General features: G+C 35.6%; 1 protein-coding gene across 1 annotated transcript; it reads left to right on the top strand.

Moving 5' to 3' along the window:
* The first annotated feature begins 867 nt into the window (after positions 1-867).
* mRpL34 (mitochondrial ribosomal protein L34) lies at positions 868-13,297 on the top strand. The gene is made up of 2 exons (XM_090378414.1): positions 868-1,309; positions 12,972-13,297. Exons 1-2 carry the CDS (start codon positions 1,248-1,250, stop codon positions 13,222-13,224), a joined length of 315 nt encoding a protein of 104 aa, XP_090234540.1. The 5' UTR covers positions 868-1,247; the 3' UTR covers positions 13,225-13,297.
* Positions 13,298-13,576: the final 279 nt, after the last annotated feature.

Below are 13,576 nucleotides of genomic sequence, written 5' to 3'. Positions count from 1 at the left end.
AAAAAGACCTGTGAGTAATTGTGCAATCAGATATGAAGTTTTTTGAGAAATGCAGCAAGCTGCCAGGGCAGGCCATGGGGTTTTGTCAATGATATATAGGAATTTTGCTAGCAGGGAAAAGGAGGTGATTGTCCCTTTGTATAAGGCAGTGGTCAGGCCACGCCTTGAGTACTTGCGTGTAGCTGGAGGCCTCATTTTAGGAAGGATGCAGATTTGCTTGAGCGTGTACAGAGAAGGGCAACAAGATTGGTGAGGGGATTGGAGGGATCCTCTTACCAAGAGAGGCTTAAGTTCTGAAAATTGCAGTGGCTGGAGACTAGGCACTTGCGCGGTGATCTGATTGAGGTGTATAAGGCCTTGAATGGGTTGAGCACGCTGAATTCTGATGGGATCCTTCCACTTGTTCAGATTACGAACCTAAGGGGGCATAAATTCAAATTAACAGATGTAGAATAGATTTGCGGAAATTTGCCTTTAGCCAGCGGGTGGTTAATTGCTGGAACAAACTTCCATCTGTCGTTGTGGAAGTTGATAGGTTAAATAAATATAAGGATGGACTGGGCAGGCATTTGGAGGGAATGGTGTGATTTTTTTTTTTGGCTGATGCTGCATAAGCTCATACACTTGCATCACATGCCACTACTACTACTATTTACGAAACATCAAGTAGGTCAGAGCAATCACAAGATCAGTCACAGTCGGACTTGATGCACCAGGAATGCTGAGAATTTATGACACTAAAATATTACCATTTCTTTGCATTACCACGATAGACTATGGAAGTTGACGATTTCTCGATATAATCTGTGGTTGTGATGGGAATTTACTGTACTAGGTTTTTGTTACAGTGATTTGGTTGGAGCTATGACGAGAAAATCAACTTCCTCATAATGGTATCCATCCGCCAAATGTTAATGAACAGTATATTGTTCTAGCATGTTGTTTTAAAAAAAAAAAAGGTCAAAAGAAAAGCTGCAATAAGTGACTAGAGTCAGGGATGCACATTGACATTGTTAAAGCTGGCAAGATGCACAAGGTGCATCTTTTTAATTACTGATTAGCAAGTCCGTAAAAGGTGCAATAAATTTCCTAAAGCAAGGGTGACGTTATTGAATGCCATAACAGCCGGAGCAGAAGAAACGCGGTGTGGAACAGCCGTATTGTAAGCCAGTAGGAAGATCGTCTATCCGAATTTTAGTTCAGTATTTTTTTATTTTAAAAATTATTATTTATAAACAAATTTTGCAATGTCAGTGATTAGACATCTCCTACAGAATGCTACACGTCGAACCATAAGTTTCCCATTGCAGTAAGTGAAAAGTTTTGTGTAAGCCTGATAAATATTGTAGAAATAGAAACAAAATATAATTGGTTCGCGTAATGGTAAGCATATAACAATTCTCAGTAACATTAGTTTAAATCCGAGGGCCCCAAACTTCTATACATTGTGCCACTATATTTCATAAATTTCACGCCCTCACTTTCAAAAGTGCAAATAAACAATTTGGTTGTGTGAATTTTTTTTTTTTTTTTTTGGCTCATGCTGCATAAGCACCTACACTTGCTTTCTTGCATCACACGCCACTACTACTACATAAATTTAGCAATGAGTATATATACATACTTTTATAAATTAATGTATACTGCAATACATTTTAACTGAAAAGATTGAAATAAAATTGATGAAATCAATTGAATAAATGAAATAAAAAGACATGCCCCGCCAAAATAACAAAGTATACCCCTAGGGAATGCACACGACATTCTGGGTATAAATAAATTTTATTTTTGTACTCCAGAACGATCAGATCAGATGTTTTTTTTTTTTTTTTAAATGAAAACCCCAAACAAAAAGGTATCAAAACCTACAGTATTTAGTACCATGTATGTGTTGAATGAGATGGGGAGGGAAGGAATGCCAAAAACTTTGCTCTGGAGACTAAAATGGGTTTCACTACTTCAGGGCTCCACTATGGAAAGAAGTGGTATTGCACCAGTTGATGAGAGTCATCTTCTACCTAGTGTTAGTATTATATTATTATTAGTAGTAGTGGTACTGATTAGTACTAGTTGTACCATGCTTGTTTGAAGGAGATGGGGGGGGAAGATGCTGAAAATTTTGCTCTGGAGACTAAACATGAGTTTCACCACTTCATGCCTCCAATTAGCAAAGTGGTGGTATTGCATCGATTGGTGATAGTCATCTACCACCTAGTAAATACATGAACATTACCATATTTAGTCATTATGCAGCTTTGAACTGTGGTCACTCAAAGCTACCTACTTCTGCACCCTTTCAAATGACCACTTGGCTATGGCAGTTGTTAAACAGACGATCCCAGCTTTGGGGGAAGTGGAGAATAACCCCTAGAACTGACTATGTCCCTGTAAATTAGTTGCTCTTAAAAGGGCCCTGATTTTTCAAACATTTCCCTGGAAAGGTGACTCAAAAGAACTGGAAATAATAGCATACTTGATGGTACTCTTTCTCTGTCAGTATGCTGCATATATCATGAGCTTTCTTAAAACTATCAGTAACTCCATTATGGATTTACTGATAGTTTAGAGAAATTTTTATTATACAAATCAGTTATAAAAAAATTATAGCTTTTGCATAAAAACTACAAAGAATTAAATTTTTCTTTGGAACATGTAATGCCTCGGATTCCGTTCATTGAGTTCATCAGTAACAGAACACAGTGCAAGGGGAAAAAAAAAGTCTGTTATGCTCAGTCAAGCAGTCTATAACATAATCATGTTTTAGAAGTTCTCAACCACTTCTGAAACATTAAGTTCCGGTCATACATATAAGAAAAATATTGAATTATTAGCTGATAAAACAAATTCAACTTTTGTGAGCCATATAATATAGATATCATTTTTGACAACAGTTGCCTGTATTGAGGCAGTCACTGTAATTATATGTAAATATAATTTCCATATAATTACCTGCTGGCTAAAGCCAGTGGGTGGTTGATTGCTGGAACAAACTTCCATCTGTTTTAGAAGTTGATAGCTTAAACAGATTCAAGGCAGAACTAGACAAACATTTGGAGTGGGTGGATGAGTGAAACAAGAAGGGGTGTGTGTTGTTTTTTTGGCTGATGCTGTATAAGCTTGCTTTCTTGTATCATGTGGAAACTTGCTAATGCTAAAATAAGATTTATGAAAATATTGAAAGTGCCAAATTTATGTTGCTGTTTTGTTGTTTTCTCTAGAACTTAAACCAAAGCAACAAAACCAAATACTGCAGTAGTTATTTTTATGAGAGATGAACTTTTTTTTGACATATTTTCATATTATATCTTAACCCCAGGGGCTCACATCTGGTGAGTATGGGCATGCCATACCCAAGGTCCTGAGCTGGATAGCATCATTCTTCTCTTTCTTGGTGATTTTCCCTTCTACTTTTGCCTCTCTCTCTCTCTCTCTCTCTCTCACACTCTCTCTCACTCACTCACATGCACACACACACAGGGTAACTAAGAAATTTTTTTTGGCTGGTGCAGCATAAGACTCTGGCTTCCTTGCACCATACGGCTAATAATAATAATAATGTTAAAAGTGTTGGTTGTATTATCAGTAATACGATGTAAAATTGTTTAATAACATTTTTATAGGAATATAATAATTATTCATCAACTTTAATTCCTTTTTTGTTTCTTGTTTCTGAAATTAGATTGTAGGCCACATCGAAGGGTTTCACTTGATGATGAGTTTCACTATGGTATGTATAATGCACTTAGGAAGGAGAGACAAGATAGAGGGGTGAAGTCATGCTTCTTATCACAAGCAGCTTGAGCATGACTGAAAGTTTTACAGATTCAGAACATAACTGTGCTAACCTAGTCTCTGTGTGATGTGAAGTAGCTGGATGCAAAGGTAAAATGAGAGTGTGGATATGCTACTGAGCAGGAGATTGTGAAAAGTATGACACGAGCCCCTTTGTGCAGATGGAATGGATAAGCAAGTGTGAGAACCTTGTTATGGGTGATTTCTGTGATCAGTTTGCCCGTTATTGATTGGAGCAAGTGGGAGAGAAACTTGCCATGTGGGACAGAATTTTTAGGTAAACTACATGATTATTGTTTGTATCAACATGTTAGAGAAAGTATTAGGGGTAAGAATATTCTGTATACCAGATTATCAGTCATGAAGGAGATAACATCATAGTGCTCACAGTACAGGCACCATTAGCAGTCCTTTACTTCACAATAGATTGCAGTTGTGAAAGATAAAGGAATGGATTTTAATTTCAGGAAAATGGACTGTGACAGTTTAAGATGCTATATGGCTTCTGTTGATGGACAGATAGCAGAGGGAAGGTGGATACGTTAGAATTGCGGAATTTCTTTAAAGCAATAGACACAAAAGCCACGAATGCATTTATAACATGAAGAAAATATAGCACAAGGATGATGCCAAAATGAATACAGAGCTGGACTGTCAGGCTTGGGGAAGTTACAGAACAATGAAAATTACTGAATCTTGTAATAGCTACAAGTTGATATGCAATAATACAACAGAAGGAGGTTTGAGAGATCATCATCTAGGAATGCAGAAAATGGAGGCAAGAAGATTTCATGTATGTGAATACAAAGAAGAAGAAGAAAATTAAACAGATTGGACCACTAGCATAGCTACCCTTTTTCAGACCCGGAGGCAAAGAACATGTTCGGGCCCCCTCCGTAATTAATGAAAATTGCAAAAACAGGAGACAGCCAAAGATGCTGGGCCTGGAGGCAATTGCCTTGCCTTCCTACATGGTAGCTATGCCACTGGATTGAAACCTTGTGTAATGGGTGTGGAAAAGTCTTAAGGTAATCCAGCTGGTATTTCCAATGAATTGAACAGGTACTTGGCATTGTTCTTTACAGACAAAAGACCTCTTTATAATGAGGAGAGGTTGAGCAATATAAAATGTGATATTGAAATTACAGATGATTATTTTTTAGAAAAAAATTTTGAGCCTAAAAACAAGTAAGGTTCCTGGAGTTGATGGCATATACCTAGTAATTTTGAAGGAGGCAGCAACATAGTGCATTGAACCATTAAGGTTAATTATGAGTGCATCATTAGACTCAGGAGAAATTATTTTGGATTGAAGAAGTGCCAATGTATTACCAATACATAAAAGCAGTTACAAGAGTAAATTGGCAACTAATAGACCTGCCAGCCTGACTTTAGTGGAGGGGAAAATTGTGGAGGCAACAATCAAGAGTGCAGCTTGGGGACATTTAGATAAATGGAGTTATGGAGGATACACAGTATGGTTTTTTTTAATGGAAAATCATATTGAACTAACCTGATTAATGTTTTTGACACAGTTACTCATGAGCTGGATGTAGGAAATTTACCATTGTCTTTAGATTTTAGCAGTGCATCAAATCCAGTATCTCATGAGAGGTCATTAAGGTTGCAGTTGATGGTTACTTGTCAGATTGGTCTAATGTTAGAAGTGGTGGTGGTGGTTCCTCAAGGATCAGTTCTGGAACCACTGTTTCTAATTTTCATAAATGACATCAATGAAAGAAGAGAGGGTGTGATGTCAAAATTGGAAATGATGTGAAGATTGGGAAAGCGGTTAATGATTAGCACTAAGTAGAGTGCTGCTTCAAAGTGATTTGGATAGGCTTTGAAGGTGGTCAGAAAAATGTCAGCTATGTTTTAATGTAAATACTTACCTTAAGGTACAGGTTCCTAACTTGTGTTCTGTGGAACCCTAAGGTTCTGCCGATAACATTTGGGGTTCTGCAATAAAATTAGTTTTTGAGCTCTAATTAATACTTTAAAATATGTATAAAAATTTATTTGAATAAAGTTTCAAAAATTATTAATATTCCATAAGGAGAGGGGGACCTGCACACAGACTCTGTGCAGCTCGCATTTGTGGAAAATAAAATCCAGTTAGTCTAATGATGGCTGAATGAATCAAATACTTGCATTCTGTTCTCCCACCACTATTTGAGTCATATCCCCTTACGAAATCGTCTGCAGTGAGGTGGGGTACAGCATATGAGCGAGCATATCAGTCATAGATTGGTGGTGTTTTGCACTGCAATCATTTTGTGATGTTTTCTGTACTTTTCATATAAAAATAAAGTGGGCATCGTATTAATTTATATTATTATGATTGTGTATACCCCAAATTAAAATATCATGGATCGTTGTTTGAGAGGAGTTTTAAAAAAAAGTGTAGCAAGCAGTTCACATTTCTAGTGACAAGGAGACTGGTAAAGCAAATACTGACAAAAATACAGATCAGAGCACTAGCATTACTTGTGTAACAGATGAATCAAGGAAAAGGGAAGTGTTGTTTGTCAATACTCGTATTCACGACCACAGGAAATCCCGAGGCCCCTAATGCGTTATCTATATTATGCAATAAGATTTATCAAATAGTTTGTTAGCACCAGCTAAATTGCACAGACATTTTGAAACAAATCATTCAGAATATAAAAATAAACATGTCAGATTTTTTGTAAAGAAAACTTTAGTCTCTGGACAAAACTAAATATTTTATTTCGAAAATTTTATCGGATAACCAAAGGGCAGAAATGGCTTCCTACAAAGTAAGCTACCATACAGCGCTCGCAGGTGTAGCACATACAATTTCTGAAACTCTCATAAAACGATGCATCAAAGATGTTGTTCAGTGTATGTTCGATGAGAAATCCTGTCAACAAATTGATAAAATTTCTTTCTGAAATAATAGTTTCATGCAGAATTCATGATATAACTTATTTTAAGACTTCAGTCATGTGATGACTTTACAATTAGATGAGACAACGGACATTGCAAACCTATCAGTTTTATTAGTTTTCATTCGTTATTACTACCACAATAATTTTATTGAAGAAGACATGTTACTCTGTGAAAATTTACAAACCAATACAACAGGAGAAATGATATTTAAATGTATCGACAATTTTATGAAGATGCGTGGAATAAGTTGGGAGAAATGTGTCGATGTATGTAACAATGGTGCGAAGTCCAATTAGGACCTGTGAAAGGGGCAGTAGCACAAATTAAAAATATTGCTAAAACGTGTAAGAGTAGTCACTGTGTTCTTCATACACTGGTTGCTCGAAATATCCCTGCATCTTTAAAATGTATTTTAGATGAAGCAGTGAAAATTATTAACTTTGTGAAAACATGATTGTTAAAAACAAGATTATTCCAAATTATATGTGAAGATATGGGCAGCTAACATACATTTTTGCTGGTACGTAGTGAAATTAGATGGTTGTCACGTGGCGGAGTTCTTGTCAGATTGTTTGAATTACGAGAAGAGCTTGCCATATTCTTACACAATGACAAATTTCTATTAGCAGATCACTTTAGAAACGTTTCGTGGTCAAGTCAAAGTGCTTATCTGGCAGATATATTCATAAAATTGAATGATGTTTCTCTCTTCCTTCAAGGAAAAATGTAAATATTTTCAACACAAAAGATAAATTACGATCATTATTACGAAAGTTACAGTACTGGACCATGGCTGTTGAAAAAAATTAATATGGATCCATTTCCAACTTTAAATGACTTTTTACAGGAATTGAACTGTGAAATTGATGAGGAAATTCAAAAAGAAATTATTTCTCATCTAAAATCAATAACTGTGGCATTAAATGAATACTTTCCTCTACTAAAAGATGACAATAACTATTGGGTTTTCAATCCTTTCAATATTAAAGAAAAACCAGAGGAACTATCTACTTCAGAATATGAAAATCTCATCAACCTGACATCAAACAGCCAAATAAAAGTTATATTTAATGAAGTTTCATTAAACGAGTTTTGATGTGACTTAAAAGAAGAATTCCAAATTTATTCAAAAAGGCAATTCATTGTTTGTTGCCATTTAGTACCACATATTTGTGTGAAAGCGGATTTTTGCTCTACACTGCGACAAAAACAAAATACAAAAGTAAGTTGGATGCCACTCCTGATATTAGAATTCAGCTGTCCACAATTAAACCAAATTTTGAAAGAATATTGAAAGAAAAGAAGACATTTAATCCTTCACATTAATTATCAGTTTGAATTAATAATATTTACTTTTCCATTATTAACCTGGTTTTTTTTTTATTTTCAATAAATTATTTTTGATTTTTTGATTTGTTGTTTTATTTATAATCAGTAAAAATTGTCAGGGTTCCAAAATTTTTTATCAAGATGAAAAGGGTTCCACGATTAAAATAAGTTGGGAACCGCTGCCTTAAGGAATAGTAACTCCAGAATAACTTCAACACTTATTTGGGCTGAAATAAAAACAGCAGAGGAAGAAACGGATTTGGGAGTTACAGTTATGGGAAAATACAAAATTCTCGAAGCAGTGTAAACAGGTGGAGAGGAAGGTGCAGTGTCTTCTCAGTGATTTATCAGACATTTGCTTGAAGAGATAAGGATGATATAACCCAGTTCTATAAGACTATATTTGGAATTTGTGAAGTACTGTATAGAAACCACATCTAAAAAAAAAGACAGAGCTTCGTGAAAGGGTCGAAAGATGGTCAGCACTGGGAAACTAGGTGCCTCAAAAAGGATCTGATTTAAGGGCTGTAATTTTCTAAAAAGGGATAAAGCAAATGAAGGCAGAATTTTTGCCCTTAAAAGTGATTCCCAAACTAGGTAATATAGATTCAAATTTAAGTTACCTTCATGGATAGTTGCAGCTGGCAGCTTGGGGGATACTTACCTATGTGAGAAGGAAAACACATAGGTTGTTTATTTTATTTTTGTGTTTATTTTAATTTATTTTCTATATATTTATTATTATAGTCAGATATGAAGTTTTCTGAGCAGTGCAGATGGTCTGCAAGAGTATGATATCTTGTCAGGAATTTTTCTAGCAGGGATAAGGAGGTGATTATCCCCTTGTATAAGGCAATAGTCGGGCCACAGCTTGAGTACTGTACAGGCAACCCCCGTATAACGCGGTACTTCTAGAACATGATTTCACTCTAACATGACTGATAAATTGCGGCAATCCTCGCAGAACATGGTACTTAAATAGCACAGTTAGAGAATTTCAGTAAATCTCGCAAAGCAGGGTATTTTTGAGCTTTTGTGCGGGGAAAATGCTGCTATGTTGGATGTAATTTTTCAACGTTTCCACTCTTTTTGAATCCCCGCTTTTGACTCGCTAGTGAAAAAAAAAATAAATATATATATATATATATATATATTATTGAGAAATCCCTGGATGAAAGCAAATTTTTGCACATCTGTTTGCAACCATCCTGTTTTCAATTTATATCTCCATGTGTGCGTTGTCTGAGAAAAGAGAATACCATCATCAAGTTTATTCAAGCCATTTAAAGCTTTAAGCACTTCAATCAGGTCTCCTTGCAAGTGCCTAATTTCCAAGCAGTGTAATTTGCAGAACCAAAGTCTTTTGTGATTTGCATACCAATATGTGTTCTTGACTAATCTGGCTGATCTTCTATGCACTCGTTCTAAGAGAACCATATCATTTCTTAAAATAAGGCTTTCAGACCTGTATACAGTACTCATGACATGGCCTAACTGTTGCCTTATACAATGGGATAATCATATTCTTGTCCCTGCTAGCAAAGTTCCTATTTATCATTGACAAAACCCCCACAAACCGTTCTAACAGCCTGTCTGCACTGCTCAGAGAACTTCATGTCGGTCTATACAATTACCCCATAGGTCTCTTTCATTCTCCACCACCTTGAGTGTGGTACCACTTAATTGGTATGGTATTTTGGAATTTCCGTATACCCATGGAATTTTGGAATCATCACATGCCCGTGTGTTGTACCTTGCATTTACCAAAGTTAAACCTCCATTGCCTTTCTCAAACCATCTGTGTAATTTATCTAGGTGCTGTAGTAGTGTGCCTTGATTCCTGTAATTGATACCCTGCCAACATTTGTATTATCTAAAAAATTATACAAAAAGCTTGATATATGCCTTCATCAATATCGTTAATAAATACTGTAAACAGTAAGGGGCCCAGCACTGAACCCCTGTGGAACTCAACTAATAACATAGTCCAAGAAGAGCAGTGACTGTTTATAACTACCCTGTCTTCTGCCATACAACCATTATCCTCTGATTGCCTGAACTCCAGGACAATGACAAAGGCTTAGGATTCTCATTGCAGTAGACTGTTTGTGTACATTTTTGTCAGAAGAGTAATCTTCATCCTGAACACAAATTGAAACTTGGACAAAATGCTATTTAGAATACAGTAATACCCTGACTTACGCGAACTCGGAGTTACGTGGTTCTTGATTTTTTCGTTTGGCAACGCTGCCGCCCACTATCTTCAAGGTCGTTTTTCATATGTTATCGATATACGGTGCGACGGCGGAGAATGAGAGCGAAAGATGAACAAAATTCAACTTTGCTGCTTTTATGTTTTTTATATCAGTGAAGGGGAAACACATTTCACCATAATAACGTAAAAACCAACACAATTCCAGCTATCAGTATAATCGCAAATGCAATTAGATCGACTTTACTACCAGTTTATAACAGATTTCACTAGCAGAAACGCAACTGGATATTTTATTGTTTTATGGTAGTAACCCCTAGAAATGTGAGGTGTTAATAGTGTATCTCTGCCTTTATGGTGTTGTTTATTCAGTTGCTACATGCGCGCAGCTTTGTTTATGCGTATCAAGCGTGCCTCCTCGTTTTGTAATTGTGCTTTATTCCCTAAAAATGAGTAAAATACTTAATTAAAAGGTGTGAAAAGGAAGCGTCCTGGTGAAGACACTGCAGATTCAGAGAGAAAAATAAAAGCAATTATCGATAAACAGAGGCGGACTGGATCAAAAATTCTTACCCGGGAAAATTTATAGTGGCCTCATACTATGGTTTATGGCCAAAATCACACTGGCCCACCGGGGTTTCCCCGGTAAGGTTATGGCCAGTCCGCCTCTGTCGATAGAGAAAAAATATAAAATTGTGAAACGCTTTGAGCGAAATGAAAGACCATGTGATATTGCACGTGCTACAGGCCTAAACGAAACAACGGCGAAAAGCACATGACAATTGCAAACTTGACAGGTTGAAAATTGAAAAGGGCTCAATTGTAAAGGGCTTAAAAATTTTAGAAAACATAGACTCCAACGAAGAACGCGTTATAGCTACAAAGCAAGGAATAAAAAAATTATTAGCTTGCTACGAAGAAATTCTGGGTGAAAAAAAGAAGGCGCTGTGTCGTCAGACGAATTTGTTAGATTTTCTGAAGCCATCGACATCGAAATAACTTTTTAACGTAACTCATTTGTTTTTTAATACATATTTTGTATTAATATTTTGTATTAATATGTATAAAGAACTGCAATTTTATTAATATTTTTCTTCTAAACTAGGTGTTTTTGTTAGTCCTTGGTCCCAATTAAGCAAAATTTATATGTATTTATATGCAAAGTTGTACCCCGACTTACGCGAATTCGACTTACGCGATTTTTGTCGGACCCACCTATCGCGTAACTTCGGGGTATTACTGTACATGAGACTAGATTTTTTTTGGGGGCTCATATTTCATAAAAAGCTGACTTCTTCCAAACATCCATCGACTATGTACAAAGTCCATGAGAGGTTTGAACATCCTCCATGCTGTCTCCTCTGCCTCTTAGAGTGCAGACCAGTGCAGCTTACTATATCTCTTTGCACTTGTACAATTTAAACTAGATTACAGGTTCTGGGTGTACTTTGAACTGGATCCTATCCACCATCAGGTGATTTGTATTGCTACTGGAGAGTTTTGAACATCTACATATTAGAGTTTGTGTGGAATCAAATGAGCTATCATTATCTCTTTGATGGAAGCAGTGTTCTGTACAATAAGCTTTTAAACTGAAATCCCTGCCAGACCATTCCACATGGACATCTGCTTTCAAGCCACCCTGAGAAAATCTTGACAATACCATTAGGCTGGCAACCATCCATTCGGTAGCCTCATCAAAGCAACCCCTTTCACCCTGGCATGCAATTTTTCCCTTAAGAAATGAAAATCTCTTACTCAGCCATCTGTAGCTCTGTTCAGTACACTGAATTGAACATTCTGACTACTTGCCACTTTATACAGATGGCTCAAAGTCAGAATTGTCTGTGGGATCTACCATCTTTCAGAAATCACAATTTCTGTTCCGATTTTTCTTTAGTACATTATTCATGAGCAGACTGTAAACAAATTATACAAGATTAAGCTCGTAATCTAACAGTGTAGTCTATGCTACACAAGATTGATAAAGAGGAAGTTCTAGCTTGGCTCCACATAGGACACAGTCATGTTACGCATTCTTTTTTTTCTGTTGAGAGCTGATGATTCTCCTATGTGTGAGCACCATGGTGCCATTTTAACCATCAGACACATTTATTGACTCTATAAATTTGATTGATGCATGTCTTCTGACTAAGATTTATACAGTCATTTAGTCATATTTTATCTAAAGTTTTTCAGTTTTTAAACCATAAACTTGTTTAAATATATATAAATTAGTTATTAATGATCATATACATTCGTAGCTTACTTATTTTATTAACTTTTGCTTTGGGAACCTATTTGTAGGTTACTTATATTAATGAGTTTTATTTATGAACTTGGCACATCATGGTCTAAATTGTCTCTGTGCGTTAAAAATCAAATGAAATCAAACCTACCAGGTAAGTTAGCTGAAGACAATGTTTTTATAACTGTAGTCCAGATATGCTTATACAGTATGTGATAAAACTTGTTTTATAATTCATTTGGTTATTTCACAGATGGTTTGAAATGTGGATGATTAAAAGTCCCGAGAAAGTGCACACATGCTTAAGGTTATTAAAATTAAACAAATAGAAATGAGTGAAAATTATATTTTAGGTAAATCATAGGAACTTATTTCTATTAGTACTAATAGACTACTAATAAATGCTTTTACTTAAATGAATTCATTTGTATTTTTTAGAATAAACATTAAATTTTTTGTTTTGGTTTATTTTATTAGGGAGTCTTTCAGAAATCAGAAAGTCTGGCTTAGCAGTACTCATTTTCCTCAGAAATTTGGGACATTACAGATTTTGACCGCTTATATTCCCTGTTTTCAGCAGGTGCGAACAAATGTTAGAAAACATTTTCCTCGACCCAGTGAATGGAGGAGAGTTAAGCGTCATGGTTATGAAACTCGCATGTCAACTCCATCTGGTAGAAGAATTATTATGAGGAGAATATTGAAAGGCAGACATGTCTTGTCACACTGAGTAAACATGAAATTTGATAAAGTTAGCATGCATTTCAACTGATTTATAAATATCATCATTCTCCGAAAGATAAAGATTAAATATCAGAATAGTAAAGTGTGCATTTTTTTTTAGTATTCAAGTTTTAGTTATGTATAAATGATTTAAATTGGTTAAATAATAATATTTTATAAGAGTAGCCATTAATTTTCTTGCTAATATACACACAAGTTGGATGGTCAATCATTTAAAAAGTCAGTATTCCATTTGAAAATATTTTACTGGAGCTGAAGTGCTTTAGAAATTTTTAGCATTTTTAGAGTGTGCCACACACTTCTAATAACCACTAAATTACAACCAACTCTCCGGGGAA

Source organism: Mastigoproctus giganteus, chromosome 1, assembly GCF_048544385.1.
Source record: "Mastigoproctus giganteus isolate SK-2022 chromosome 1, ASM4854438v1, whole genome shotgun sequence".
In the NCBI taxonomy this organism is placed as follows: Eukaryota; Metazoa; Arthropoda; class Arachnida; order Uropygi; family Thelyphonidae; genus Mastigoproctus; species Mastigoproctus giganteus.
Note: the sequence above shows the minus strand (reverse complement) of the source record. Positions and strands in the feature narration are given on the sequence as shown.